We start from the raw sequence: 26,074 nt of genomic DNA on the forward strand, positions 1-26,074 counted from the left end.
GCATCTGCCGCCTTTCAGTTTGCACAATATTTATGTATACACGTGTCACTTTTATGGGCAAACAGACTTTTTGTTGCTCCTATATCAGGCAAGTGAGTAGTTTGTCATAGCATGATGGGCTCAACGTTAATGTCACCATTTCCTTCATGGTGGGTGACAACAAAAGATGGAGTTGTGACAACTCACTTTGCTCACCAAAAAAACTTACTTTATATAGAATCCTACATCCATAGAGTATACTAGGAGTATCTACAGTATCTAGCTAGTTAACTATGCTCAGGAAGTCCTTGAGTTACGTTCCCTAGCTGGCGATGTAATCCAAATTTCCGGGTAAATCGGATTTTACAGTTAAAGTTGGAATTTACGTCAAAATCCTTAGTATAAAAAAGTAAAATACATAAAAAGAAAAAGAAAAAAGATGCTCTACATACCATTATTGCTGAGAATTAGGCTTTTCAATGGTTTATATATGCAACCGAAAGCACTAAACACTTTAAAAACGAATCCAAAACAGCCAACTCGTCTTTCCCTCTGTATTTTCCTCCAGTCAGACAGGCGTTAGGTTTAGGGACAACTCAGAAAAAAAAAAAAACTGATACCGAAGAATAAGATTTGAATGTATTGAGTCGTGATTTGGAGTTAGATTGAGAGTTTGTTTTGTTTAACTTTATCCGAATAACTGTTAATATGTTAAGAGATACCTATTTAGCACTTGGTTTTATTACAACTATAATGTGTAATGTTGGTGCTTCGTCTCTGATTGCTGTGTTTTCGTGACCATAGGGCACATCGTATTAAAAGGCGCAGTAATTTGACAGTGGCATCATATGACTGTCATAAAATCAAATGAACCACCATAAAGCTTTGAACAGATTGGCTGCAAAGCTTCATTGCTTCAAGAAGCTTCATTTGTCCATCTCTTCTCCCTTGGGGGAGACAGTCAACCTCTGCTGCCACCTGCTGTCAACACTGTTGTTGTCCAACATGCCTCCTAGCATGCATTGCAGCTCTATAAATGTAAATAACAATAAAAATTCATATTCTGTGCAAATTATTTCGTCAGTTACTGTTTGAGTTTTTTCATTAATTTTTAGTTATGGTGTTTGGCAAGGGCGTATGTTTGCATAGGGACGGTAGGGACAAAACACTACCAACTTTTCAGGGTGCTCAAATTGTCCCCACCAACTTTAAAGCAACTTTATTTGCGTTATATAATGGATTCAATTATATGGGTCATTTAGATTGTCTTTCCATGTTTTAATTTTATAATTAACCCTACCATCATTAGGTGAATTATTTTCATTATGTTCACACACACATGTCCCTCCTTTCACTTGCTAAATGTGCTGGTAATTTTTCACCCCTCTTAAACGCACATTTGATCGGCTGATGAACACAAACACAGACATTAGATATTAGGGATATTAGATGTTTTTTTTCCCCCGCCAGCAGCAGCCACTGTAAGAAATGTAAAAAGACGTCAATGTTGTGGAAGAGGGGAACACGCCACTAATATTGCTCCTGAAAGTCCGACCTGCATCAGACTTACCATGACGTGAAACTGTGTAACTTGCTAACCAGCTGAACTCGAGTAGGTAGCTGCTTAGAGAGAAGTGTCCTCATGTATGTGATTTCTACTGTTAACGGTAAACGATGAGATATGTAGTGAACCGAATTCTACCCCCTTCTTCCCAGTTTTACCTTTTATTTTGTTTATGTGATCTTAAAGCAGCCCACTGGAGCTTTCAATTTTTTGTTGAGTTTGGCTGTGCTTGTGGACAAAAGCAGTAGTTTTTTACCTGAAGAACAGCTCCATTTTTTATTTTTTTGTTATTCCCTGACAAATAGGATTTTTCTGTTATATTTAATTTCTTAATTGTTAAATGTTTACTTTTTTTACATTCCTGGATAGATAAGAGATGATAAACAAACTTGTATTTATTGTGTATGTTAATATAATTTATGTTCAAATACTGCAATTTAAATTTGCTCATAAAAGCTGGACATTTTTCCTGAAAGTTTTCAAAATGTTTCTTTCGTAACTTTTTAAAACAAGAGATTTGAATTGAACGGTGTAGGCTGAACCAATACACATAAAAATTAGTATAAGTCAATACAGATTTATTTTGTATTGATCACTAAGAATGTCCTGTCCCAGCAAAAAGTGTACATGCAGGTTATGCCATACCGTCCCTACCGATATTGAGACCAAACCTACGCCCTTGGTGTTTGGTAACACTTTTTTTGACAGTGGCCTCATAAGACTGTTATTAGACAATCATAAATATGACATGACCCTGTCATGAGCATTAATGAATACTTATAACAGATGTCATTTAGTGTTATCTGGCAAATTATCTCACTCTTGAATGGATGTAAAAATCCAAGCTGAACATTAATAGAGTTAGTGACATAATTTGCTGTTTGTCACTAAATGACATCCGTCATTCTATCAATTTATCTATCTCCAAGCCGCAGGATTCAAAATGAAGGAAAAAAGTACGAAAAGTACGTCCCAACAACTAACACAAACATAGCACATACAGTGCCTTGCAAAAGTGTTCGGCCCCCTTGAATCTTGCAACCTTTCGCCACATTTCAGGCTTCAAACATAAAGATATTAAATTTAATTTTTTTGTCAAGAATCAACAACAAGTGGGACACAATCGTGAAGTGGAACAACATTTATTGGATAATTTAAACTTTTTTAACAAATAAAAAACTGAAAAGTGGGGCGTGCAATATTATTCGGCCCCTTTACTTTCAGTGCAGCAAACTCACTCCAGAAGTTCAGTGAGGATCTCTGAATGATCCAATGTTGTCCTAAATGACCGATGATGATAAATAGAATCCACCTGTGTGTAATCAAGTCTCCGTATGAATGCACCTGCTCTGTGATAGTCTCAGGGTTCTGTTTAAAGTGCAGAGAGCATTATGAAAACCAAGGAACACACCAGGCAGGTCCGAGATACTGTTGTGGAGAAGTTTAAAGCCGGATTTGGATACAAAAAGATTTCCCAAGCTTTAAACATCTCAAGGAGCACTGTGCAAGCAATTGAAATGGATGGAGCATCAGACCACCGCAAATCTACCAAGACCCGGCCGTCCTTCCAAACTTTCTTCTCAAACAAGGAGAAAACTGATCAGAGATGCAGCCAAGAGCCCCATGATCACTCTGGATGAACTGCAGAGATCTACAGCTGAGGTGGGAGAGTCTGTCCATAGGACAACAATCAGTCGTACACTGCACAAATCTGGCCTTTATGGAAGAGTGGCAAGAAGAAAGCCATTTCTCAAAGATATCCATAAAAAGTCTCGTTTAAAGTTTGCCACACCCACCTGGGAGACACACCAAACATGTGGAAGAAGGTGCTCTGGTCAGATGAAACCAAAATTGAACTTTTTGGCCACAATGCAAAACGATATGTTTGGCGTAAAAGCAACACAGCTCATCACCCTGAACACACCATCCCCACAGTCAAACATGGTGGTGGCAGCATCATGGTTTGGGCCTGCTTTTCTTCAGCAGGGACAGGGAAGATGGTTAAAATTGACGGGAAGATGGATGCAGCCAAATACAGGAACATTCTGGAAGAAAACCTGTTGGTATCTGCACAAGACCTGAGACTGGGACGGAGATTTATCTTCCAACAGGACAATGATCCAAAACATATAGCCAAATCTACAATGGAATGGTTCAAAAATAAACGTATCCAGGTGTTAGAATGGCCAAGTCAAAGTCCAGACCTGAATCCAATCGAGAATCTGTGGAAAGAGCTGAAGACTGCTATTCACAAACACTCTCCATCCAACCTCACTGAGCTCGAGCTGTTTTGCAAGGAAGAATGGGCAAGAATGTCAGTCTCTCGATGTGCAAAACTGATAGAAACATACCCCAAGCGACTTGCAGCTGTAATTGGAGCAAAAGGTGGCGCTACAAAGTATTAACGCAAGGGGGCCGAATAATATTGCACGCCCCACTTTTCAGTTTTTTATTTGTTAAAAAAGTTTAAATTATCCAATAAATGTTGTTCCACTTCACGATTGTGTCCCACTTGTTGTTGATTCTTGACAAAAAAATTAAATTTCATATCTTTATGTTTGAAGCCTGAAATGTGGCGAAAGGTTGCAAGATTCAAGGGGGCCGAATACTTTTGCAAGGCACTGTATAAAACGATAGAAGCACAAATGAAAATTTGGGCCAAAGACTAAGAAATACTGTGCAGTACTTGTAAAGTACTCGTACCCTGGTCACGAGTAGCGGTTCCCCCACTATATAACAACTTGAGCACACACACCCACCCTCGCAGTGCACTCACAGAGTCCACAGATTGACTTTGCTCAGCAAGAAAGGCTTCACGGATGGCAGTTCTCTTTTCTTTCTACGCTTGACAGTCTTATCAACAGAGCTCAGGTGGCGCCCCATCTGCTTACGCGCCTTTTTAAGCACACACACAACTCGCACACTTTCCCGGACACATGCGCACACATTCAAGGACTAAATCATCTGCCGTTTTTTCACAACTTTCACTTTAGAACATCCTAATTTCTTTTTTGGTTTATTGTCTTCTGAAGCGAAAGCATGTTTTTCTTTTATATCTAAAACAAAAACCAATAAATGCGCTAACGGCCCAATGAGCAGTAGCCCCGTCATGCATCACGCAAGTCGTTAACGAGAAATTACGTATAAAACACTCATTCAGCGTCGAAACGAGCCCACGAACGACATGCCGCGAACACCTCACGACGACCCCAAGGGACGTCATTACATGGAATGAAATAAAAATACGAGCGCAAGCCTCCTTCATGCTCGCTAACCGAAGCAAACGGCTGTTAAGTGACCTCACCGTGATGATGTTTACGCAGCAGTCAAGTGCTCATACTTTAAAATATCTATCATAATTTTCCACGGGCCGTACTCCGGCGCTGTTAACCATCTGAGCTTTGACACAGGTTAAGTTGAAATGTATATAACGCAACTTGACGATGATCCCATTAGCATTTTGAATTGGCTTTTGTGTTGCTTTCTTGAGTGCATGAAACACACGTGAAGCACAAGTCAGTTGCATTAAGAGTTTTATGTACAAGTTAGGGGAGTACAAAGTGCAGCCCGGGGGAGCAATTTGCAGCCCGCAGAGCGCTCGTAAAATTAAACAAGGCATCAGAAGGTTCGGAGAGCAACTTACATTTGGAATGTTGCAAGATTCGCCACTAGTTTTCAAATTAGTTTAAGATTTTATTAAATGTTAAATATGCTGAGATGTCAATTGTTCATCTACAAATGTCTAATAGTGGATTTTGTTTTTTAAAACAATCAATAAAATTTAATATAACGTGACGTTTCACAATCTGTTTCTCATTGGCTGCCAACTTTGCCAATTAACTTGGACACTTGCCACAGTGAATTATGAATAATAATAATGAAAAAAGTTCATTTTTTAAAAATTAATTTTGTTTTATGAAATCTTTAGGGCTGTCAAACGATTAAAAATTTTAATCGAGTTAATCACAGCTTAAAAATTAATTAATCGTAATTAATTGCAATTCAAACCATCTATAAAATATGCCAGATTTTTCTGTAAATTATTGTTGGAATGGAAAGATAAGACACAAGACGGATATATACATTCAACATACTGTACATAAGTACTGTATTTGATGGCATGAACATTATTAACATTCTGTTAAAGCGATCCATGGATAGAAAGACTTGTAGTTCTTAAAAGATAAATGTTAGTACAAGTTATAGAAATTTTATATTAAAACCTCTCTTAATGTTTTCTTTTAATAAAAGTTGTAAAATTTTCAAACAAAAAATAAACTAGAACCTCGCCATTGTTGATGTCAATAATTACACAATGCTCATGGTGCTGAAACCCATAAAATCAGATGCACCCAAGTGCCAGCAGAGGGCGACAAAACACCAAAAAACACAAGTAACAATTGGACATGACACTGTGCTGTCATTTTAATCTGTTTGAGCGGGGCATGTGTGTTAAATGCGTCAAATATTTTAACGTGATTAATTTAAAAAATTAATTACCGCTCGTTAACGCGATAATTTTGCTGGCCCTAGAAATCTTAGATGTTTTACAAATGCTAAAGCAGTATTTCTCACTGAAATGTATTTCAAATATTTTTAAATTATTAATATCTTATCTAAATATATGTTTTAAAGTAAAACTTAATACATTATAACTAATGTAAAATGTATAATTAATAATTTTACATTTTGTAAATATTTTTTTTTAGTAGTTTAGTACTTTAATTATTTGAAACAACTTTTTATTTAAATATACAGTACGTCTATTTTTCTTTTAGGTACTTATTTGATCAATTTTTTTTATCTCTATATATATTTAATAATCAAAACATCTATTTTCAAATGATTACAGTTTTTTCCGCACTATAAGGCGCATCGCAGTCATTATCTCCATTATCAGTTGACGGGACACAAGGCCGATCTGTAGGGGGCCTATTTTCAAAAGTTAAAACTTTAAATTCAAAACCAAAGCCACTCGCGACCTAAAACCAAAACAGGCACCTCACTTCGGCATACATGAGTCTCCATGACACTCCACAGACGTTTTGGCAAAATATTTTGTGTGCTGATGAAATCAAAGTTGAATTGTTTGGGAGTAACACACAATGTCGTGTGTGGAGGAAAAATGGAACAGCTCGCCAACATCAACACCTCATCCCCACCGTGAACCATGGTGGAGGGAGCATCATGATTTGGGGCTGTTTTGCTAACTCAGGGCCTGGACAACTTGCAATCATTGATGGAAGAATGAATTCAAAAGTTTATCAGGACGTTTTCCAGTCTGTCAGACAGTTGAAGCTCAAAAAAGGATTGATGCTGCAACAAGACAATAATTCAAAACACAGAAGTAAATCAACGTCAGAATGGCTACAGAAGAATAAGATGCACCTCCTGGAGTGGCCAAGTCAAAGTACAGACTTAAACCCCATTGAGATGCTGTGGCATGACCTAAAGACAGCGATTCATGCCAGACATCCCAGGATTCTGACTGAACAACAGCAGTTTTTTTTTAGAGAAGAATGGGCCAAGATTAGTCCTGATCGATGTGCCAGACTAATCTGCAGCTACAGGAAGCATCTGGTTGAAGTTATATCTGCACAAAATATTAAATGTGATGGTTCACTTACTTATTTTTCCTCTTTTTGTCATTGTTTGCATACTATCCTCATTAAAATATGAAAACAAATAAATGTTTGGTTGGTTTCAGTTAAAGCAGACAGTTTTTTTCATCTGTGTGATTTTGACAAAGATCAGCTCACATTTCATGGTGATTTTATGCAAAAATGTGTGAAATTCCAAAAACTTCAGATATTTTTTCATATATCTTATTTTTTGCTTTATTTCATTAATATGATGTGTAATAAATGTTTTTGTATAGTTATTTTAAGAGGGGATAATGGGTACTTGCAGAAACTCTTGGTCGTTTTTCAGTTCTGGTCGATTTTAGCTATGCCGGTGGACAAAAGCGGTACTGTTTTGCCTTAAGGAAGACCATGCGTTTCTCATGAGGACCAGCACACACCCTCAAACTGTCGTAAAATCATCAATCAATCAAAAATCAATCTCCCGGTCGCCTGCAGATGAATTAAACAACATTTCTGTTTCCAGCGTCTGTGTGAAAGATTAAAAGTAATAAGGTAATGAATCTAGTTGTGGCTCAACAATAGCATATGACAGTTAGCAACTGTCTGGCTTAAAGTGAAAATACAGTAAATTTCTCATTCATTTCTTACTTTTTTTTTTTTTTGGGGTTAAAAAATGTAAATGTGAAAAAAAGGTTATAAGAGATCACTCTCGTCCTTTTGGCTTACATCACCCACTTTGTGTTATTACAAAAGTATAACATAAAATGCTGAATACTTACTCCACATATTACACTAACGCAAATAACAATTTTATCGCTTGACCTATAAAACAAACTGAGAGGGCGACTGCTTTTTTTCCCTTCACTTGTACATGTACTTTTACGTACTTAGCATATGTAGTCTGCCGGTATAATAAATTGGTTTGAGTATGTTTTGCTCAACACAAGGTTAAGTGGCCCTTCTCCTCTTCTTTATTCCGTCTACACCAACCTCAGTGGACGTTCCTGATGGGCATCAATTAAACTAAGTATCATTCATTAGACTTTGGAAAAGGACATCAGAGTGGATGCGCTTGCTTTCACCTGAAAAGATGGCTTTACTGTCCACAGTGACCTAATGTACCACACATACACAATGCACTGAAGAGCAACGGCCCATTACCTTCATGGTGGGCCAAAATCAATACCGAGCGACGTCTCCTTATGGTGACATGACCTCTCTGTCACCTTGTTACGGCGCGGGATGAATGGTGAGTGTAATGTGCTTTCGTTTTGTCTTGTCGGGCATTCGCGTACTTTACCCGGAAATCTCAAGAGGGGATTGCGGGCGTTACCTGCAGAGAGTCTCGGTCTGGTGCGGGGCGTCTGCATTTCCTGGCGTGCGTGCGGCAACATGTGGTAGCGCTTGGCCTCGTTCACCAGGTCGCGGCATGCCTCTGACGACTTGATCAGCTCCTCGTTATCTACCACGTTAAGCAGGTATGACGGGTGGATGAAGGGCAGACGTACTGATGCCAGCAGATCTGACAGGTGCTAGAAAAGGACATTAAAAAAAAAAAAAAACGTTAATTTTGTTGGTAAGATGAACCATTTATAGGGAGTCCTCCGTTTACAACTAGGGCTGTCAAAATTATCGCGTTAACGGACGGTAATTAATTTTTTAAATTAATCACGTTAAAATATTTGACGCAATTAACGCACATGGCCCACGCAAACAGATTAAAATGACAGCAGTGTCATGTCCACTTGTTACTAGGGTTTTTCCGATCATGTTTTTTTGCTCCCGATCCGATCCCGATCGTTTTAGTTTGAGTATCTGCCGATCCCAATATTTCCCGATCTGATTGTTTTTTTGTTTTTTTTTTGCTCCCGATTCAATTCCAATCATTCCCGATAATTTTCCCCGATCATATACATTTTGGCAATGCATTAAGAAAAAAATGAATAAAACTCGGACGAATATATACATTCAACATACAGTACATAAGTACTGTATTTGTTTATTATGACAATAAATCCTCAAGATGGCATTTACATTATTAACATTCTTTCTGTGAGAGGGATCCACGGATAGAAAGACTTGTAATTCTTATAGGTTAAATGTGACTTTGTATAATGTGACTAAATATTGCCATCTAGTGTATTTGTTGAGCTTTTAGTAAATGATACTGTAGCCATTTAACTGTTCTGCCCAAATGCATGATGGGAAGTGCACCCATGACTGTGCGTAGTGGTACCAATTGATATATGTTCTCTGCGTTGGGAAATAACATAGGGTGTTAAGAAAAAGATCAATTACTACCTTTCATCCCCACATTGCTTCCCACGATATTTCTAATCGTAGGTAGAGGGATTATAAAGCTTTAGCCAATTAAAAAAATGCTCCAAAGGCTGCCAAAATTCACTCTACTCATTTTACGCTGCCTTTTAGTTCTATATATAAGTAAATCGGTGCCATTACAGATTGAATGCGACAATGCGTGAGTGGGTCGTGCAGTGCATGCGTTAATTGCGTGAAATATTTTAACGTGATACTTTTTTTAAAAAAATTAATTACCGCCGGTAACGGGATAAATTTGATAACCCTAACTTACCCTAAACTAAAGACTCTGGATGAGTGTAAAATTATGTCTGTAACGTTAAATACAATTAGAAAATGATTTAATTAAAAAAAATAAATAAATAAAATAAAAAAAGGCATGTCCGATATTTTTGAAAATGACGTGATCGGACCCGATCGATCGGGACATCTCTACTTGTTACTTGTGTTTTTATGTCTCCCTCTGCTGGCGCTTTGGTGCGACTGATTTTATGGACCATGAGCACTGTATAATTATTGACATCAACAATGGCGAGCTACAAATTTATTTTTTGATTGAAATTTTTACAAATTTTATTAAAACGAAAACATGGAGAGGGGTTTAAAAAAAAATTCTATAACTTGTACCAACATTTATCTTTTAAGAACTACAAGTCTTTCTATCCATGGATCGCTTTAACAGAATGTTAATGTTAATGCCATCTTGTTGATTTATTGTTATAATAAACAAATGCAGTAGTTATGTACAGTATGTTGAATGTGTATATCCGTCTTGTGTCTTATCTTTCCATTCCAACAATAATTTACAGAAAAATATGGCATATTTTGTAGATGGTTTGAATTGTGATTAATTCCAAATAATTAATTTTTAAGCTGTGATTAACTCAATTAAAAATTTTAATCGTTTGACAGCCCTATTTACGTTTCGACTTTACGAAGCTCACGCCTCGACAGTACTTAATTTGTAAATCATAAGGTGCCGGAACGCAAAGTATATATGACAGCGCAGGGATGACGGCACGGGGACAGGTCCCGGAAGATATGCAGAAAATGGTGCTGAAAACAAAACGCAAATGCCCACTTGCCATGTGTGGGACTTTCGTTTTTTCTTTCTTTTCTATGTGCACTTCTGACTCGTTTTGAACCATCTTCCTTCTTTTTGAAAAAAAGACAGTAAAGGCAACTGTCTTTTTGGCATGTTGAAAAAACGTTTGATCCTGGCTGCTTGCTCCCCAGATGCCGCAAATTTCAAGTTAAAAAAAAAAAAAAAAAATCATTTTTAATGTCAGGGGCGTGATTTGTTGGTCCAGCTTTTCAGTGCATCAACAAATCTCCGACTCTTTCAAATGACGTAAATTTTTTATAAACAACATGCAATTCTTGGGATTTGTTGTGTAAATGAATTTATGCATATTATTATTTTTATTTTATACTGTAATGTCCGTAACTATGTGCAATATTCTGATATAATTTTTTCCGAGGCACCCTGAAGTGCACGCAACGTTACTGTTGTTTTGGTCACGTGATGCGGGAGTGCGATAGAGAAGCACAGCCTTCCGAGAGCCCCAAACTGTGTTCCTACTGTTAACTCCATATGTTAATAAAGAAACAAAGTTGTCAGCACGTCGTGTGTTCGATACCTTTTTCAAGGAAAAGCTCAAAACAAGACACTATGCACTATCCGTTTAATAGACGCTGGGACTGGAGAACTGTGAGTAGTAGGAAGCGAGGGGGAGACAAGCGAGAAGCAAAAGTTCCCGGTTGAATGTGGCGGTAGCCCGCTATTATTTTGTTTATTGTTTTCTTATTGTTGCCACAATATAGTGGAGAAAGCCATCGACGACTCCTCTCCTTCTTTCCGCCCAACGTTTTTATATTATTATTATTTTATATGCACGAGAGGTGCCGGATCTGCCCAAATCGGTCCCGGAACACAGGGAGGCCAAAATCATTCACGAATTCAGCATCAGTCTGCTGAGCTAACTGACGGCCTGCAACAAGTTGAAATGTGCATTAAGATGCTATGGAAACAGGCAGAAGAAATGGGCAAAGAAAAGTTTCCACAAATCCCCTTTGAAGAACGAGGAACAATATAAACTGATTACTTGCTGCTGGCTACGACATTAAAATCAGCGGTGAAAAAAAAATGATGTGATATCACTCCGACCTGCTCCTCTGCAGAGCTTCTGGATTACAAATGTTGCTGTTCATACTGCAATTATTGGCACGCAATGGTAAGTTTTAATAATTTTATCCAGAAAACATAGCCCACATTATTGATTGCATGGGTTATCAATGATTTTCATGTGTGCATACGTTGTTTATTATTGGCATGCTAAGTCAGCCCTGAAACTAACAAACGAATAACTAACAAACTACACTGAATTTGTTGAAATCAACTCCAACGACTAATAAAACCCTCGCTAACTCGAAGATTAAGCCTGATGTCAAAAATTCCGAACCTCTCCTTGAACTCATTTGATCCCTAAAACGTATAAATACATTCTATTTTTGATTGTTTCAGTGTCCATGACATATTTATACGTCTTTCACGTTTTTTTTCACAAGAGACATCTCTGGGTTCTGATTCAACTTAGCTCCAAAGCACAACGCTGAAAATCCATTTTAAAGCAATACAACTGGCCACTGGAGGGCAATAGCGCATTTGGTAAGACCCGCAACCCGATTCAACGGAATGAACGGCTGGCCGCACGGCCGGGACGCCGGCGGAAGACGAGCGAATGGACGTCCAGGATGCCAGGCGGCGGACGACCGAGCAGAACAACTGGGAGGTCGCCCGGAATGCCAGGCATTAGACGACCGAGCAGAACGACCGGGACCACCAGTGCCGCGGACGATGCCATTGAGTCCGTGCTGCTCGCCGAGCAGAGACAGGCGGCGATGAGGGAATAGTTTACCCTGGCTGTTGCGGCCACAACAGCGTCATCTCTCAGTTAATTATGTGTAAATAAATTGTTACTTTGCTCTCAAAAGCTCTATTTGTCTTGTTGTTTATGTTATTTTGTAAAAGGAAAACAATATTCAGATGTTTGGGATGTAACTAAAGCAAAAAAAATAGCTGTGTTCAAGTCAATGTTTGAAAGGTATGCTTTCACAAAAAGCTCAATTTAGCTGTTTTTTTCACCAGAAATGAAAAAATTGTTCAAACTAGGCTATTTTCTAATGCTGATTTCTGAAGAATGGAAAAAGACATGAACCAACTTTTTTTCCTGCTGAAAGAAGAGAGTCTAATCTTCTTTTGGTGGGTTCCATGTTTACAGTGGGGTAAATAAGTATTTAGACAACCACTAATTGTGCAGGTTCTCCCACTTGAAAATATTAGAGAAGCCTATAACTGTCAACATGGTTAAACTTCAACCATAAGAGCCAGAACGTGACAAAAAAAACCAGAAAATCACATTGTTTGATTTTTCAAGAATTTATTTGCAAATCATGGTGGAAAATAAGTATTTGGTCAATACCAAAGGTTCATCTCAATACTTTGTTATGTACCCTTTGTTGGCGGTAACGGAGGCCAAACGTTTTATGTAATTCTGCACAAGCTTTTCACACACTGTTGCTGGTATTTTGGCCCATTCCTCCATGCAGGTCTCCTCTAGAGCAGTGATGTTTTGGGACTTTCGTTGGGTAACACGGACTTTCAACTCCCTCCTCACCCCGTAGCGTCAAAATGATAACAAGAACGGTGAGCAAAAATCCCAGAACCACACGGGGGGACCTAGTGAATGACTTACAGAGAGCTGGGACCACAGTAACAAAGGCTACTATCAGTAACACAATGCGCCGCCAGGGACTCAAATCCTGCACTGCCAGATGTGTCCCCCTGCTGAAGAAAGTACACGTCCAAGCCCGTATGCGGTTCGCTATAGAGCATTTGGATGATCCAGAAGAGGACTGGGAGAATGTGTTATGGTCAGATGAAACCAAAATAGAACTTTTTGGTAGAAACACAGGTTCTCGTGTTTGGAGGAAAAAGAATACTGAATTGCAGCATACCCACTGTGAAGCATGGGGGTGGAAACATCATGCTTTGGGGCTGTTTTTCTGCAAAAGGACAAGGAGGACTGATCTGTGTAAAGGAAAGAATGAATGGGGCCATATATCGAGAGATTTTGAGTGAAAATCTCCTTCCATCAGCAAGGGCATTGAAGATGAGACATGGCTGGGTCTTTCAGCATGACAGTGATCCCAAACACACAGCCAGGGCAACAAAGGAGTGGCTTCGTAAGAAGCATTTCAAGGTCGGGGTGTGGCCTAGCCAGTCTCCAGATCTCAACCCCATAGAAAATCTGTGGAGGGAGTTGAAAGTCCGTGTTGCCCAACGACAGCCCCAAAAGATCACTGCTCTCGAGGAGATCTGCATGGAGGAATGGGCCAAAATACCAGCAACAGTGTGTGAAAAGCTTGTGAAGAGTTACAGAAAATGTTTGGCCTCTGTTATTGCCAACAAAGGATACATAACAAAGTATTGAGATGAAATTTTGGTATTGACCAAATACTTATTTTCCACCATGATTTGCATATAAATTCTTTAAAAATCAAACAATGTGATTTTCTGTTTTTTTTCCCCACATTCTGTCTCTCATGGTTGAGATTTACCCATGTTGACAATTAAAGGCCTCTCTAATATTTTCAAGTGGGAGAACTTGCACAATTTGTGGTTGACTAAATACTTATTTACCCCACTGTATATAGCAACAGAACAGAATTTTCTGTGGGCCTTGCAAAATCAGTCAAAATCCAGTAAAACGGCCAGGAGCGAAGGGGGTTGCACCGGTGAAAATGGCTGCGAGTGAATGAGTTAATAACTTTCAGTTTTCAGTTATTCTGGCGACGCAAGTGGACAAAAGCGATAATATTTTGCCATGAGGACTTGCGCAAGTGTCATAAAGTCCTTATCTCCCGGTCGCCTGCAGTTGTACTGAACTACTTTTGTGTTTCTAGTGGCTGTGCGAAGGATGAATGGCTAGAATATGACAAAGTAATGCAGGCAGCACATTTGTAGTTTTTTTTAGATATCAGTGTTCTTACTACCCTCCCTGAAGTTGCTTAGTGCCAGTGAAAGTGATACACACCCCCTAGGGCCATGACAGAGGTGTCATTCAACTACTTGGAAGTCGATGTTTCTTTAAAAAAGTTAATACGTTTAATGACGGTTGAAAAGTTATTAAGTGTTGATTTAAAACCAAACGTGGCCCTAAAGCATAAAAGTTTGCCTACACCTGATTTAGCACAGTGGCAGGGGCACAGTTACCAAGGCAACATCATCTAAAGCTGCAGAATGTGTATGCCTGTGTTTAAGTGCGGCGACGTGAAACCCCTGTGGGAGGCTCGTCTAGTGCGACAGCAAAAGCTGTAAACAAGCCGCCACGGAGTGTCATAGCAGCAGGCCGAGGCCGACCGGGATGACCTCGACTGGCTGGTTGCCATGTGGCCCAGCTGGACAGGGGTGAAAAACAACAGACTCCAAGACAGGGAAAAAAAGCCAGTAATAAGCCAAATATCTAACCTCACACACACTCACACACTACGTTGCTCTTTAGCAAGTTGAGTTTGAAATTCCAGTCCCAGAACAGAAGACAGTTTTACTTAGCCATGTGAAATCTGGTCGGCATGTCTATGAGATATTGATGAAATTAGACAAGTATCTTGGAAACTGACACGGAATTCGAGTATTCGTTTAATTAGAGTAGCCTTGTAAGTTGTAATGGTTTGTTTTGGAAGTGTTTACATTTAGCTTTATTGATTTGAGTGCATACATCTAGTTGTAACAGTGAGTACGACATAATTCATTTACCATGGCTAAATCCAGCTGCTCCCTGTTAAGACCAACATAAGGTACCGTAATTTTCGGACTATAAACCGCTACATTTTCCCCCTCATTTGGAATCCTGAGGCTTACAGTCCAGTGTGTCTTATTTGCTGATTTATTTGTGGTATGAGTTTTTATTATTTTTTGTTTAGTTATTGGTTTATTTTCTTGTCATAAACTAAATTACGAATGCATTAAAAAACATTAGCGCAAACCAAAACTTTTCGGACAGTAGGGCGCACCTGACTATAAGCCGCCACCCACCAAATTTGACACGAAAACGGCATTTGTTCATAGCCGTCCATAGCAGCTGTCCTGACTGTATCTTGGGATATTTACACAAAAAAATATTAACCGATAATACTTTATTTGACAGCGGCATCATAAGAGTCTCATAAGACTCTCATATCCCCATGAAGCTTTGAACCAATTGGCTGCAAAGCTTCAAGAAGTTTCATTTGGCCATCACTGCTCCCTTGGGGGAGAAAGTCAGCCTCTGCTGCCACCTGCTGTCAACACTGTTGTTGTCCAACATGCCTCCGAGCATGCATTGCAGCGCTACAGATGTAAACTACAATCAAAATTCGTGTGCTGTGCTAATTATTTCTTCAGTTACTGTTCTAGTTGTTTCATTAATTCATAATTTCATTAACATTGTAAGACTGCAATACGACAGTCATATTTATGACATGACACTATCATGGGTATTAATGAATGCTTATGACTGACGTCATTGAGTGTCATCCAGCAAAATATGTCACTAACTCCATTTATATCAAGCTCTGATCTTTTACATCCATTCAAAAGTCATAATTTTCCGGATGACACAAAATGACATCTGTCATAAGCATTCATTAATGCTCATGGCAGTGTTATATCGTAGTTATGATGGTGTTGTGACAGTCTTATGGCACCACTGTCAAATAAAGTGTTACCAAATACCATAACTAGCATTAATGAAACAACTCGTACAGTGACTGAAGAAATTATCAGCACAGGACATGAATTTTAATTGTAATTTACATCTGTAGCGCTGCAATGCATGCCAGGAGGCATAGTAGACGACAACAGTGTTGCCAGCAGGTGGCAGCAGATGCTGACTTTCTCCCCGAAGGGAGCTGTGACAATTTTTGACTGGGGTAACTACATTGGCACGAAACCGACGGGCGTACCATATTCAATAGATGACAATCTTGGTGAAAAGTATTGCCTAAGCAGCCTGATTTTGAATTCCCCTCAAGAATGAAACAAAAAACGCTCATTGTCAACTTATTAGGGCTGCAGCTATCGATTATTTTAGTAGTCGATTAATTGATGAATTAGTTCGAATAATCGAGTAATCGGAAAAGGAACATGAAAAATTAAAATACCTGAGCTGAGCCTCAAACGGTATTAAAAATAAATAAATGAGGATCTAGGTACAACAAAAGAACAATTGGCTAACTTACATGTCAAAAGTCTGCGAGCTTAAATGCTATAAAATGCTAACCTTTTTTGTTTTTCCAATGCTCTTAACAAATGGTTCGGACTCATATTCCCGCAAAAAACGGCTAAATATACATATAAACTAAATTACGAATGCATTAAAAAACAGCCCAAAGAAAAACTTTGCTTACGTTGGTTTTAGGATTTTTTCCCACGTGTTTCAATTGAATTTCTATTTGTGTCAAGCCATTTTTAAGTTCAAGTTAAGCTTTAAGTTAGTCTAAACTGTAAGTCCTGATAGGATTTAGAGTTTTTGCAGTGTTCAAAATAAATGTATGATACAGGCTGTATTGGAGCACATTAGGGACCAGTGCTACTTGGTGTTTCATTCCAGCAATGACTACTGAGCTAACATTGATAGTTAGCATTATTGAGTTTTTATTTTACACCCTCATCACTCCACAATGCTATGTTATGTTAAAGCCTGTATGTAAGACAAGTTAGCCACGCATCGCAAGTGGTCATAATTAATAGAAACCTAGCCCTCCACAGGCCTAACGTTACTTGAGCTAGTGACAGTAACATTAATCTTATTTATTAGCGCTTAGCGCTCTACTGCTTTAAGATGACGGCTGTTTACTAACGCTGCCCAGACGCGGCCGGGTCTGTCATTTCGCATCTAGTTCAACATACATGTGATCTCTATGAGACTCAGCAGACGCTACCTGCTACCAACGTAGCATCGTGCGGACTAGTATTTAGCAACGTCGGCGTCGTTTGTAGCGGCTGTCGGTTGCAGTAAGGTTTTTTTTTTTTTTTTGCTTCTTCCTCTACGCACGTAACATCAGCGCGTTGTCCCGCATTAAAAGTAGTCCGAGCAAACTGTGATGCCTAAAGCTGTCAAAATAAACGATTACTCGAGGTGAATAAAATTACTCGGATCAGCTTTTAAACTCGAGTTACTCGAGTTGCTAGAGTATTCGTTTAGGCTCTACTCGAGTTAATCGATTAATCGTTGCAGCACTACAACTTATTATTATAAACATTGCGTTTCGCAGTCATCAACATGTTGTGCCCCCCCCCCCCCCCCCGCCCCAAAAGTCAAACTACGGGTGGCACTGTAAAAAACTGAGATGTGCAAAACTGGCAACAGATTTTCACTGCGTCGCTATAGAACTATAAATCACCTGGTAAAAAAGTGCAAAGACAATATTGGAGAGTGCATTAGGAGGTGACCATTCTTGGCGCCATCTTTGTATATTTCTTCCGTTGAACTATATAATTCTAAATCATCAATATGGCACACTAAAGATAGATGGAAGATAATGGGACGATACAATTTAGTCAATAAAAGGTGCAATAGTCAACCAATGACAGAGCAGGAAGGTGGGACGACTTCCTGTCAGATTTAAATGCAGTGTAATTTATGTCTTATTTATGTACTGTGATCCATAAACACATAAATAAAACTCAGTTCCATTGAGAGAAGAGAAGCAGGAGGAATGAAAAACGGCAGGGTGGGAGGTTGGGGGGAGCGTACGCGAGGGCGCCCGTCACGGCGGACATCTGCTGATGACATTTCCTCTCAGCGAGCCCCGCAGATGGGACTGTCGGCTACCGTCACCCATGGGGGAGCGCGCCGTCTGCCAAAACAGTTTATCAAACAAGCCGCACGGGTAAACACGGGCGGGACCTGCCAGATTTAAGAAGTGCTACTTCCTGTGTTCGGCGGCTGACCTTCAGAGCTCAATTAAAGCTTTTTTGGCGGTTCTGGTTTAGCCAGGTGCTGCCTAAAACTGTCACCGGAGATAGCACGTTTGGGCCCTTTCAGTTTGAAATGTAGCGAACGCGAAAGCCGATGACATCCATGAGTGTAAAGTTGGTTCGTACAGTGGGGCAAATAAGTATTTAGTCAACCACTAATTGTGCAAGTTCTCCCTCTTGAATATACTAGAGAAGCCTGTAATTGTCAATATGGGTAAACCTCAACCATGAGAGACAGAATGTAGAACCCCCCCCCCCCCCCCCCCCCCCCCCCCCCCCCCCCCAGAAAATTACATTGTTTGATTTTTAAAGAATTTATTTGCAAATCATGGTGGAAAATAAGTATCTGGTCAATACCAAAAGTTCATCTCAATTCTTTGTTATATACTCTTTGTTGGCAATAACTGAGGCCAAACATTTTCAACTCTTCACAACATTTTCACACACTGTTGCTGGTATTTTGGCCCATTCCTCTATGCAGATCTCCTCTCGAGCAATGATGTTTTGGGGCTGTCGTTGGGCAACACGGACTTTCAACTCCCTCCGCAGATTTTCTATGGGGTTGAGATCTGGAGACTGGCTAGGCCACTCCAAGACCTTGAAATGCTTCTGATGAAGCTACTCCTTTGTTGCCTTGGCTATGTGTTTGGGATCATTGTCATGCTGAAAGACCCAGCCACACTCATCTTCAATGCCCTTGCTGATGGAAGGAGATTTTCACTCAAAATCTCTCGATACATGGCCCCATTCATTCTTTCCTTTACACAGACCAGTCGTCCTGGTCCCTTTGCAGAAAAACAGCCCCAAAGCATGGTGTTTCCACCCCCATGCTTCACAGTGGGTATGGTGTTCTTCAGATGCAATTGAGTATTCTTTCGCTTCCTAACACGAGAACCTGTGTTTCTACCATAAACTTCTATTTTGGTTTCATCTGAACATAACATATTCTCCCAGTCCTCTTCTGGATCATCCAAATGCTCTATAGTGAGCAGCAGACGGGCCTGGAAGTGTACTTTCTTCAGCAGGGGGACACGTCTGGCAGTGCAGGATTTGAGTCCCTGGCGGCGCATTGTGTTACCTACTGCAGATTCGGTCTTCCCAGCCTGGTGCAGGTCTACAATTTTGTCTCTGGTGTCCTTCGACAGCTCTTTGGTATTGGCCATAGCGGAGTTTGGAGTGTGACTGACTGAGATTGTGGACAGGTGTTTTTTATACCAATAAGGAGTAAAAACAGGTGCCATTTATACCGGTAACGAGTGGAGCCTCGTTAGACCTCGTTAGAAGAAATTAGAACTCTTTGACAGCCAGAAATCTTGCTTGTTTGTAGGTGACCAAATACTTATTTTCCAATCTAATTTGGAAATAAATTCTTTAAAAATCAAACAATGTGATTTTCTGTTGTTTTCCCCCCCCACATTCTGTCTCTCATAGTTGAGGTTTACCCATGTTGACAATTACAGGCCTCTGTAATCTTTTCAAGTAGGAGAACTTGCACAATTGGTGGTTGACTAAATACTTATTTTGCCCACTGTATGTCTGTACAAGTGCTTTTGGAGATAATGTGAGACACCTCAAACATCTAACATCATTTCTTCTACTCTCACACATTCCTCACTGTATAAAATGTAATTAACGACAGCAGTTATAAGTGACATGTATTTGAACACAAACAGTGGAGCAACATTGGAGACAACACTTGAATTTCATTTGGATTACGTCTTTGCAGAAAACAAATGCTCAAATTCCAGGTGTAAACACCACAAACAATTGTGAGCTGTGAAATAAAGGAAGTGACCTTAGTGGAGCTGTTAGAGCAAGTATTTTACCGTGATACATTCCAAACATCTACAACCTTGAGGAATAATAAATTTTTTAATAATGCCGCTTTTCAAGTGCTGACAAAAGAAAGGCTTTTCAAGACAAAAGCTACTCTTATGTGAAAGAAAAGATGCAAACGTCAGGTCCTCACCAACTTCGCTGCGTCTTTGTGTCCAGACTTCAATTCTCACAAGAGGGCAACAATTAACTGTCCAAGCTTACCTCACATATAACAAAAATCAATATGATTCTTGCCTTACAGGGAGCGGAGTATATCATTTTTATTTTTGGGTTGAGCTGTAACTCCTGTGGGAGGTTTCCTTAAACTAAAGAAATTGTGACGTTTCACCCCGATGAAATTGAAATGTCAGAAAACCAATAATCCTCACTGAACACTCAACAGGGTTGAGTACATTAAGTATTTTAGGATAGTGTTTTTTTTTTGTTTTTTTTTCTCCCCCAGCAAAAAGATGTACAGTCACAAAAAGGGGTTATTTGCAGAAATGGGTAGAGTAGACAAAACTTTAAGAAACACTTGGTAGCTTTTCAGTTTTGGCCGATTTTAGCGACGCTGGTGGACAAAAGCAGTAGTGTTTTGTGGAGGTTCAGAATTTTTGACGTTAGGCTTAGTCTTCGAGTTAGCAGGGGTTTAATTAGTTGGTAGAGTTGATTTCAAAAAATTTTGTGCAGTTTGCAGTTATTTGTTAGTTTCAGGGCTCCGGAGTGGCTAAGCTAGCGCGAGTTAATGGCAGCTTCATAGCCTGCCAATAAAAAACGGTACAGATCTACGAACAGATCCAACAGTTTTATACAAATTCCCAATGAAGAACTGGTTACTTGCTGCTGGCTACGACATAAAAAAATCAGCAGTGAAAAAAAAAACGATGTGACATCACTCCGTCTTGCTGCTCTGTACAGATTCTGGATTACAAATGTTGTTCATACTGCAATTATTGACATGCAATGGTAAGTTTTAATAAGTTTATCCTGAAAACATAGCCAACACTATTGATTGCATGGGTCATCGATGATTTTCATGTGTGCATTTGCTGTTTTTTATTGGCATGCTAAGATGGTCCAAATGACTTGCGCTAGCTATGTAAAGGATGAATAGTAATGAGGTAATGAATCCAGTTGTGGCTAAACAATAGCTTATGACTGAAAGGGAATAGTTACCTTTCTCGCACACACCATATACAGTTGTGGTCAAAAGTTTACATACACTTGTGAAGAACATAATGTCATGGCTCTCTTGAGTTTCCAGTTATTTCTACAACTCTGATTTTTCTCCGATAGAGTGATTGGAACAGATACTTCTTTGTCACAAAAAACATTCATGAAGTTTGGTTCTTTTATGACTTTATTATGGGTTAACAGAAAAAGTGATCAAATCTGCTGGGTCAAAAATATACATACATGGATCCGAAAAAGTGAATCATTGACTTGAACAAGTCAGGAAAGTCACTTGGAGCCATTTCAAAGCAGCTGCAGGTCCCAAGAGCAACAGTGCAAACAATTGTTTGTAAGTATAAAGTGCATGGCACTGTTTTGTCACTGCAACGATCAGGAAGAAAACGCAAGCTATCACCTGCTGTTGAGAGAAATTTCGTCAGGAGGGTGAAGATTCAACCGAGAATCACCAAAAAGCAGATCTGCCAAGAATTAGAAGCTGCTGGAACACAGGTGTCAGTGTCCACAGTCAAGCGTGTTTTGCATCTCCATGGACTGAGAGGCTGCCGTGCAAGAAGGAAGCCCTTGCTCCAAAAGCGGCACCTTAAGGCTCGACTGAAGTTTGCTGCTGATCACATGGACAAAGATAAGACCTTCTGGAGGAAAGTTCTGTGGTCAGACGAAATAAAAATCGAGCTGTTTGGCCACAATGCCCAGCAATATGTTTGGAGGAGAAAAGGTGAGGCCTTTAACCCCAAGTACACCATGCCTACCGTCAAGCACGGTGGTGGTAGTATTATGCTGTGGGGCTGTTTTGCTACCAATGGAACTGGTGCTTTACAGAGAGTAAATGGGATCATGAAGAAGGAGGATTACCTTCAAATTCTTCAAGATAACCTAACGTCATCAGCCCAAAGATTGGGTCTTGGGCGCAGTTGGGTGTTCCAACAGGACAATGACCCCAAACACACATCAAAAGTGGTAATGGGATGGCTAAATCAGGCTAGACTTAAAGTTTTCGAATGGCCTTCCCAAAGTCCTGACTTAAACCCCATTGAGAACTTGTGGACAATGCTGAAGAAACAAGTCCATGTCAGAAAGCCATCAAATTTAACTGAACTGCACCAATTCTGTCAAGAGGAGTGGTCAAAGATTCAACCAGAAGCTTGCCAAAAGCTTGTGGATGGCTACCAAAAGCGCCTAATTGAAGTGAAAATGGCCATGGGACATGTTACCAAATATTAGCACTGCTGTATGTATATTTTTGACCCAGCAGATTTGATCACTTTTTTCTGTTGACCCATAATAAAGTCATAAAAGAACCAAACTTCATGAATGTTTTTTGTGACAAAGTATCTGTTCCAATCACTCTATCAGAGAAAAATCAGAGTTGTAGAAATAACTGGACACTCAAGAGAGCCATAACATTATGTTCTTCACAAGTGTATGTAAACTTTTGACCACAACTATAACTGTTTGCATTAGTCTAACACATTCATAATAGTAAAGCATTAAGGAGACGTTACTCCATGCCATTTGACACACAGTGAAGTTGACCGGCTTATCGGCCCTCGCCCGATAAGCCGGTCAACTTACGTGGGTCGGAGCGCCCTCGCCCTGCCAAGGTAACATGTTGATAGCGCCGCGTCTTCTACGTTAACACATGCCTCAGTTGCCGTGGCAACCACGTCCCAGCCACGAAAGATGACGCACGAACTTGACCGCCCAAACCTGCCACAAAGGGATGATCCCAAGCCACCGCAGCTTTCAAAAAGAACTGAACATTTAGATAACAACAGTCGCTGCTCGGGAACATTTCTATGTAGCCTTGTTTGCCGACCCTGGATCCAGCAGGGTCCCTCCGTCGTCTGTTTTTTCCTTGTTTTTGACCATTGTCGACAGATAAATTGTCAACCTGTTTTCGGTGAGCCTTGTTCAAACTTTTGGAACATGGAGTCAATACAAAGGGTTAAGACGGGAGTGAACGCGCGGAATTTTGGCCCTTCCGGCCGACTTGCGGGAGCGGTGCCAGCGGAACGGCATTTCGTTCAGCTGGCGCTGTTTCCGCGGCTTGGCGGTGGGCAAATTCCTTCAGTTGGTGACGTACGTAAGAGCCCAGACGACGGAGGGGATGGACGAACGACTGCGGAAGAGTCAGCTGAAGCCCTTTTAGGTGCACCACCAAAAGCCAAAATAGGTAAAAAGATGTTCAAAATGTCAAATGTCACTTATTACTTGAGTATTTTCTTGAAGGAATACTTTTTTACTTGTACTTGAGTACATTTTTGGATGACTACTTTTACTTGAGTAATATCAATTAGCAGAAACGCTACTCTTACTTGAGTAAAAACTTTGATTACTCTACCTACCTCTGCTTATTGGTTAAACTGGTAGAGCCATTGTAGGCATCCCTGGCAAAAAATAAGTAAAATCTAATATGTAGATTACATAAGAAAAATAAAAAGCCTCGAGTGAAAGTAAGCTAGTAAAAGTACAAAGTACGGTGTGGTAAAACTATTTTTAGAAGTACATTTTTCTCAAAAAGTTACTCAAGTAAATGTGACGGAGTAAATAACTACCAACTATTAATGCCATTTAAATTCTTTCACGGGGCAATTGATTTGATAAGGTCTGAAGAATGAAATAAACTATAAATATCGGTAAATCCAGCCTGACCACAAAAGGTGCAGCGCAAGTAGTCGCAGTCGGCAGGTAAATGAAACAACCTAAAACAATTGTCTGGGATAAAAGAAAAATTCAACTAACTAACTAATATAGCAGGGGATTACTGTAATCTCCAAATACAGTTTGAACTGTCACAATGTGCCCAGAGAAAAAAAGATGAATCCATCAAGTGCTGCGAAGAGGAGGAGGTTTCCATGGCAACCGGTACTGGGATTTCCAAAACTGTCAGTGACAAGCTCTCGATACAGTCCTCAACTTAACTTGCTTTTTTTTCTTCTTCTTCCCTAAACTAAACTTTCTGGGGAAGGGTAGCAAAAGGAAAGGGAAAAAAATAAAAAATAAAACCAACACTTGTGCTCACCATCTGCAAATCCTCCTCCAAAACCGTTTCTGCATCTGCTTCTCTTGCCAAACAGGTTGGATATTGCAGGAAAACTACTTAAAATGGACCACATCTGGTCGCTGCTAAAAAAGAGAGAGTAACATTTGACACACACCTACATACAAATGTGTCTGCAAATTAGTTCTATGCCGTTACTAAACAAAATATGCTAGTAAGTATTAGTAGTTTACAGAAGTGGATAGAGTACCCGAAAATTTTACTCATGTACAGTGGGGCAGATAAGTACTTAGTCAACCACCAATTGTGCAAGTTCTCCTACTTGAAAAGATGAAAGAGGCCAGTAATTGTCAACATGGGTAAACCTCAACCATGAGAGACAAAATGTGGAAAAAAAAACAGAAAATCACATTGTTTGATTTTTAAAGAATTTATTTCCAAATTAGAGTGGAAAATAAGTATTTGGTCACCTACAAACAAACAAGATTTCTGGCTGTCAAAGAGGTCTAACTTCGTCGAACGAGGCTCCACTCATTAACTGTATTAATGGCACCTGCTGTAACTCATTATCGGTATAAAATACACCTGTCCACAACTCAGTCAGTCACAGTCCAAACTCCACTATGGCCAAGACCAAAGAGCTGTCAAAGGACACCAGAGACAAAATTGTAGACTTGCACCAGGCTGGGAAGACTGAATCTGCAATAGGCAAAACGCTTGGTGTAAAGAAAACAACTGTGGGAGCAATTATTAGAAAATTGAAGACATACAAGACCACTGATAATCTCCCTCGATCTGGGGCTCCATCAAGATCTCCCCCCCGTGGCATCAAAATGATAACAAGAACAGTGAGCAAAAATCCCAGAACCACACGGGGGGACCTAGTGAATGACCTACAGAGAGCTGGGACCACAGTAACAAAGGCTACTATCAGTAACACAATGCGCCGCCAGGGACTCGAATCCTGCACTGCCAGACGTGTCCCCCTGCTGGAGAAAGTACACGTCCAGACCCGTTTGCGGTTCGCTAGAGAGCATTTGGATGATCCAGAAGAGGACTGGGAGAATGTGTTATGGTCAGATGAAACCAAAATAGAACTTTTTGGTAGAAACACAGGTTCTCCTGTTTGAAGGAGAAAGAACACTGAATTGCATCTGAAGAAAACCATACCCACTGTGAAGCATGGGGCTAGAAACATCATGCTTTGGGGCTGTTTTTCTGCAAAGGGACCAGGACGACTGATCTGTGTAAAGGAAAGAATGAATGGGGCCATATATCGAGAGATTTTGAGTGAAAATCTCCTTCCATCAGCAAGGGCATTGAAGATGAGACGTGGCTGGGCCTTTCAGCATGACAATGATACCAAACACACAGCCAGGGCAACAAAGGAGTGGCATCGTCAGAAGCATTTCAAGGTCCTGGAGTGGCCTAGCCAGTCTCCAGATCTTAACCCCATAGAAAATCTGTGGAGGGAGTTGAAAGTCCGTGTTGCCCAACGACAGTCCCAAAACATCACTGCTCTAGAGGAGATCTGCATGGAGGAATGGGCCAAAATACTAGCAACAGTGTGTGAAAAGCTTGTGAAGAGTTAC

General features: G+C 40.0%; 1 protein-coding gene across 4 annotated transcripts in view; it reads right to left on the reverse strand.

Annotated features, from left to right (window-relative positions):
- The window catches only part of LOC130907439 (kelch-like protein 29), a 501,705-nt gene that overhangs the window by 67,051 nt on the left and 408,580 nt on the right, over window positions 1-26,074 (reverse strand). For all 4 annotated transcript variants that reach the window (XM_057822529.1, XM_057822530.1, XM_057822531.1 and 1 more), the window contains one exon: window positions 8,462-8,660. In XM_057822529.1, the coding sequence (XP_057678512.1) occupies window positions 8,462-8,660 (199 nt within the window). The remainder of the gene's footprint in view (window positions 1-8,461; window positions 8,661-26,074) is intronic.

Source organism: Corythoichthys intestinalis, chromosome 19, assembly GCF_030265065.1.
Source record: "Corythoichthys intestinalis isolate RoL2023-P3 chromosome 19, ASM3026506v1, whole genome shotgun sequence".
In the NCBI taxonomy this organism is placed as follows: domain Eukaryota; kingdom Metazoa; phylum Chordata; class Actinopteri; order Syngnathiformes; family Syngnathidae; genus Corythoichthys; species Corythoichthys intestinalis.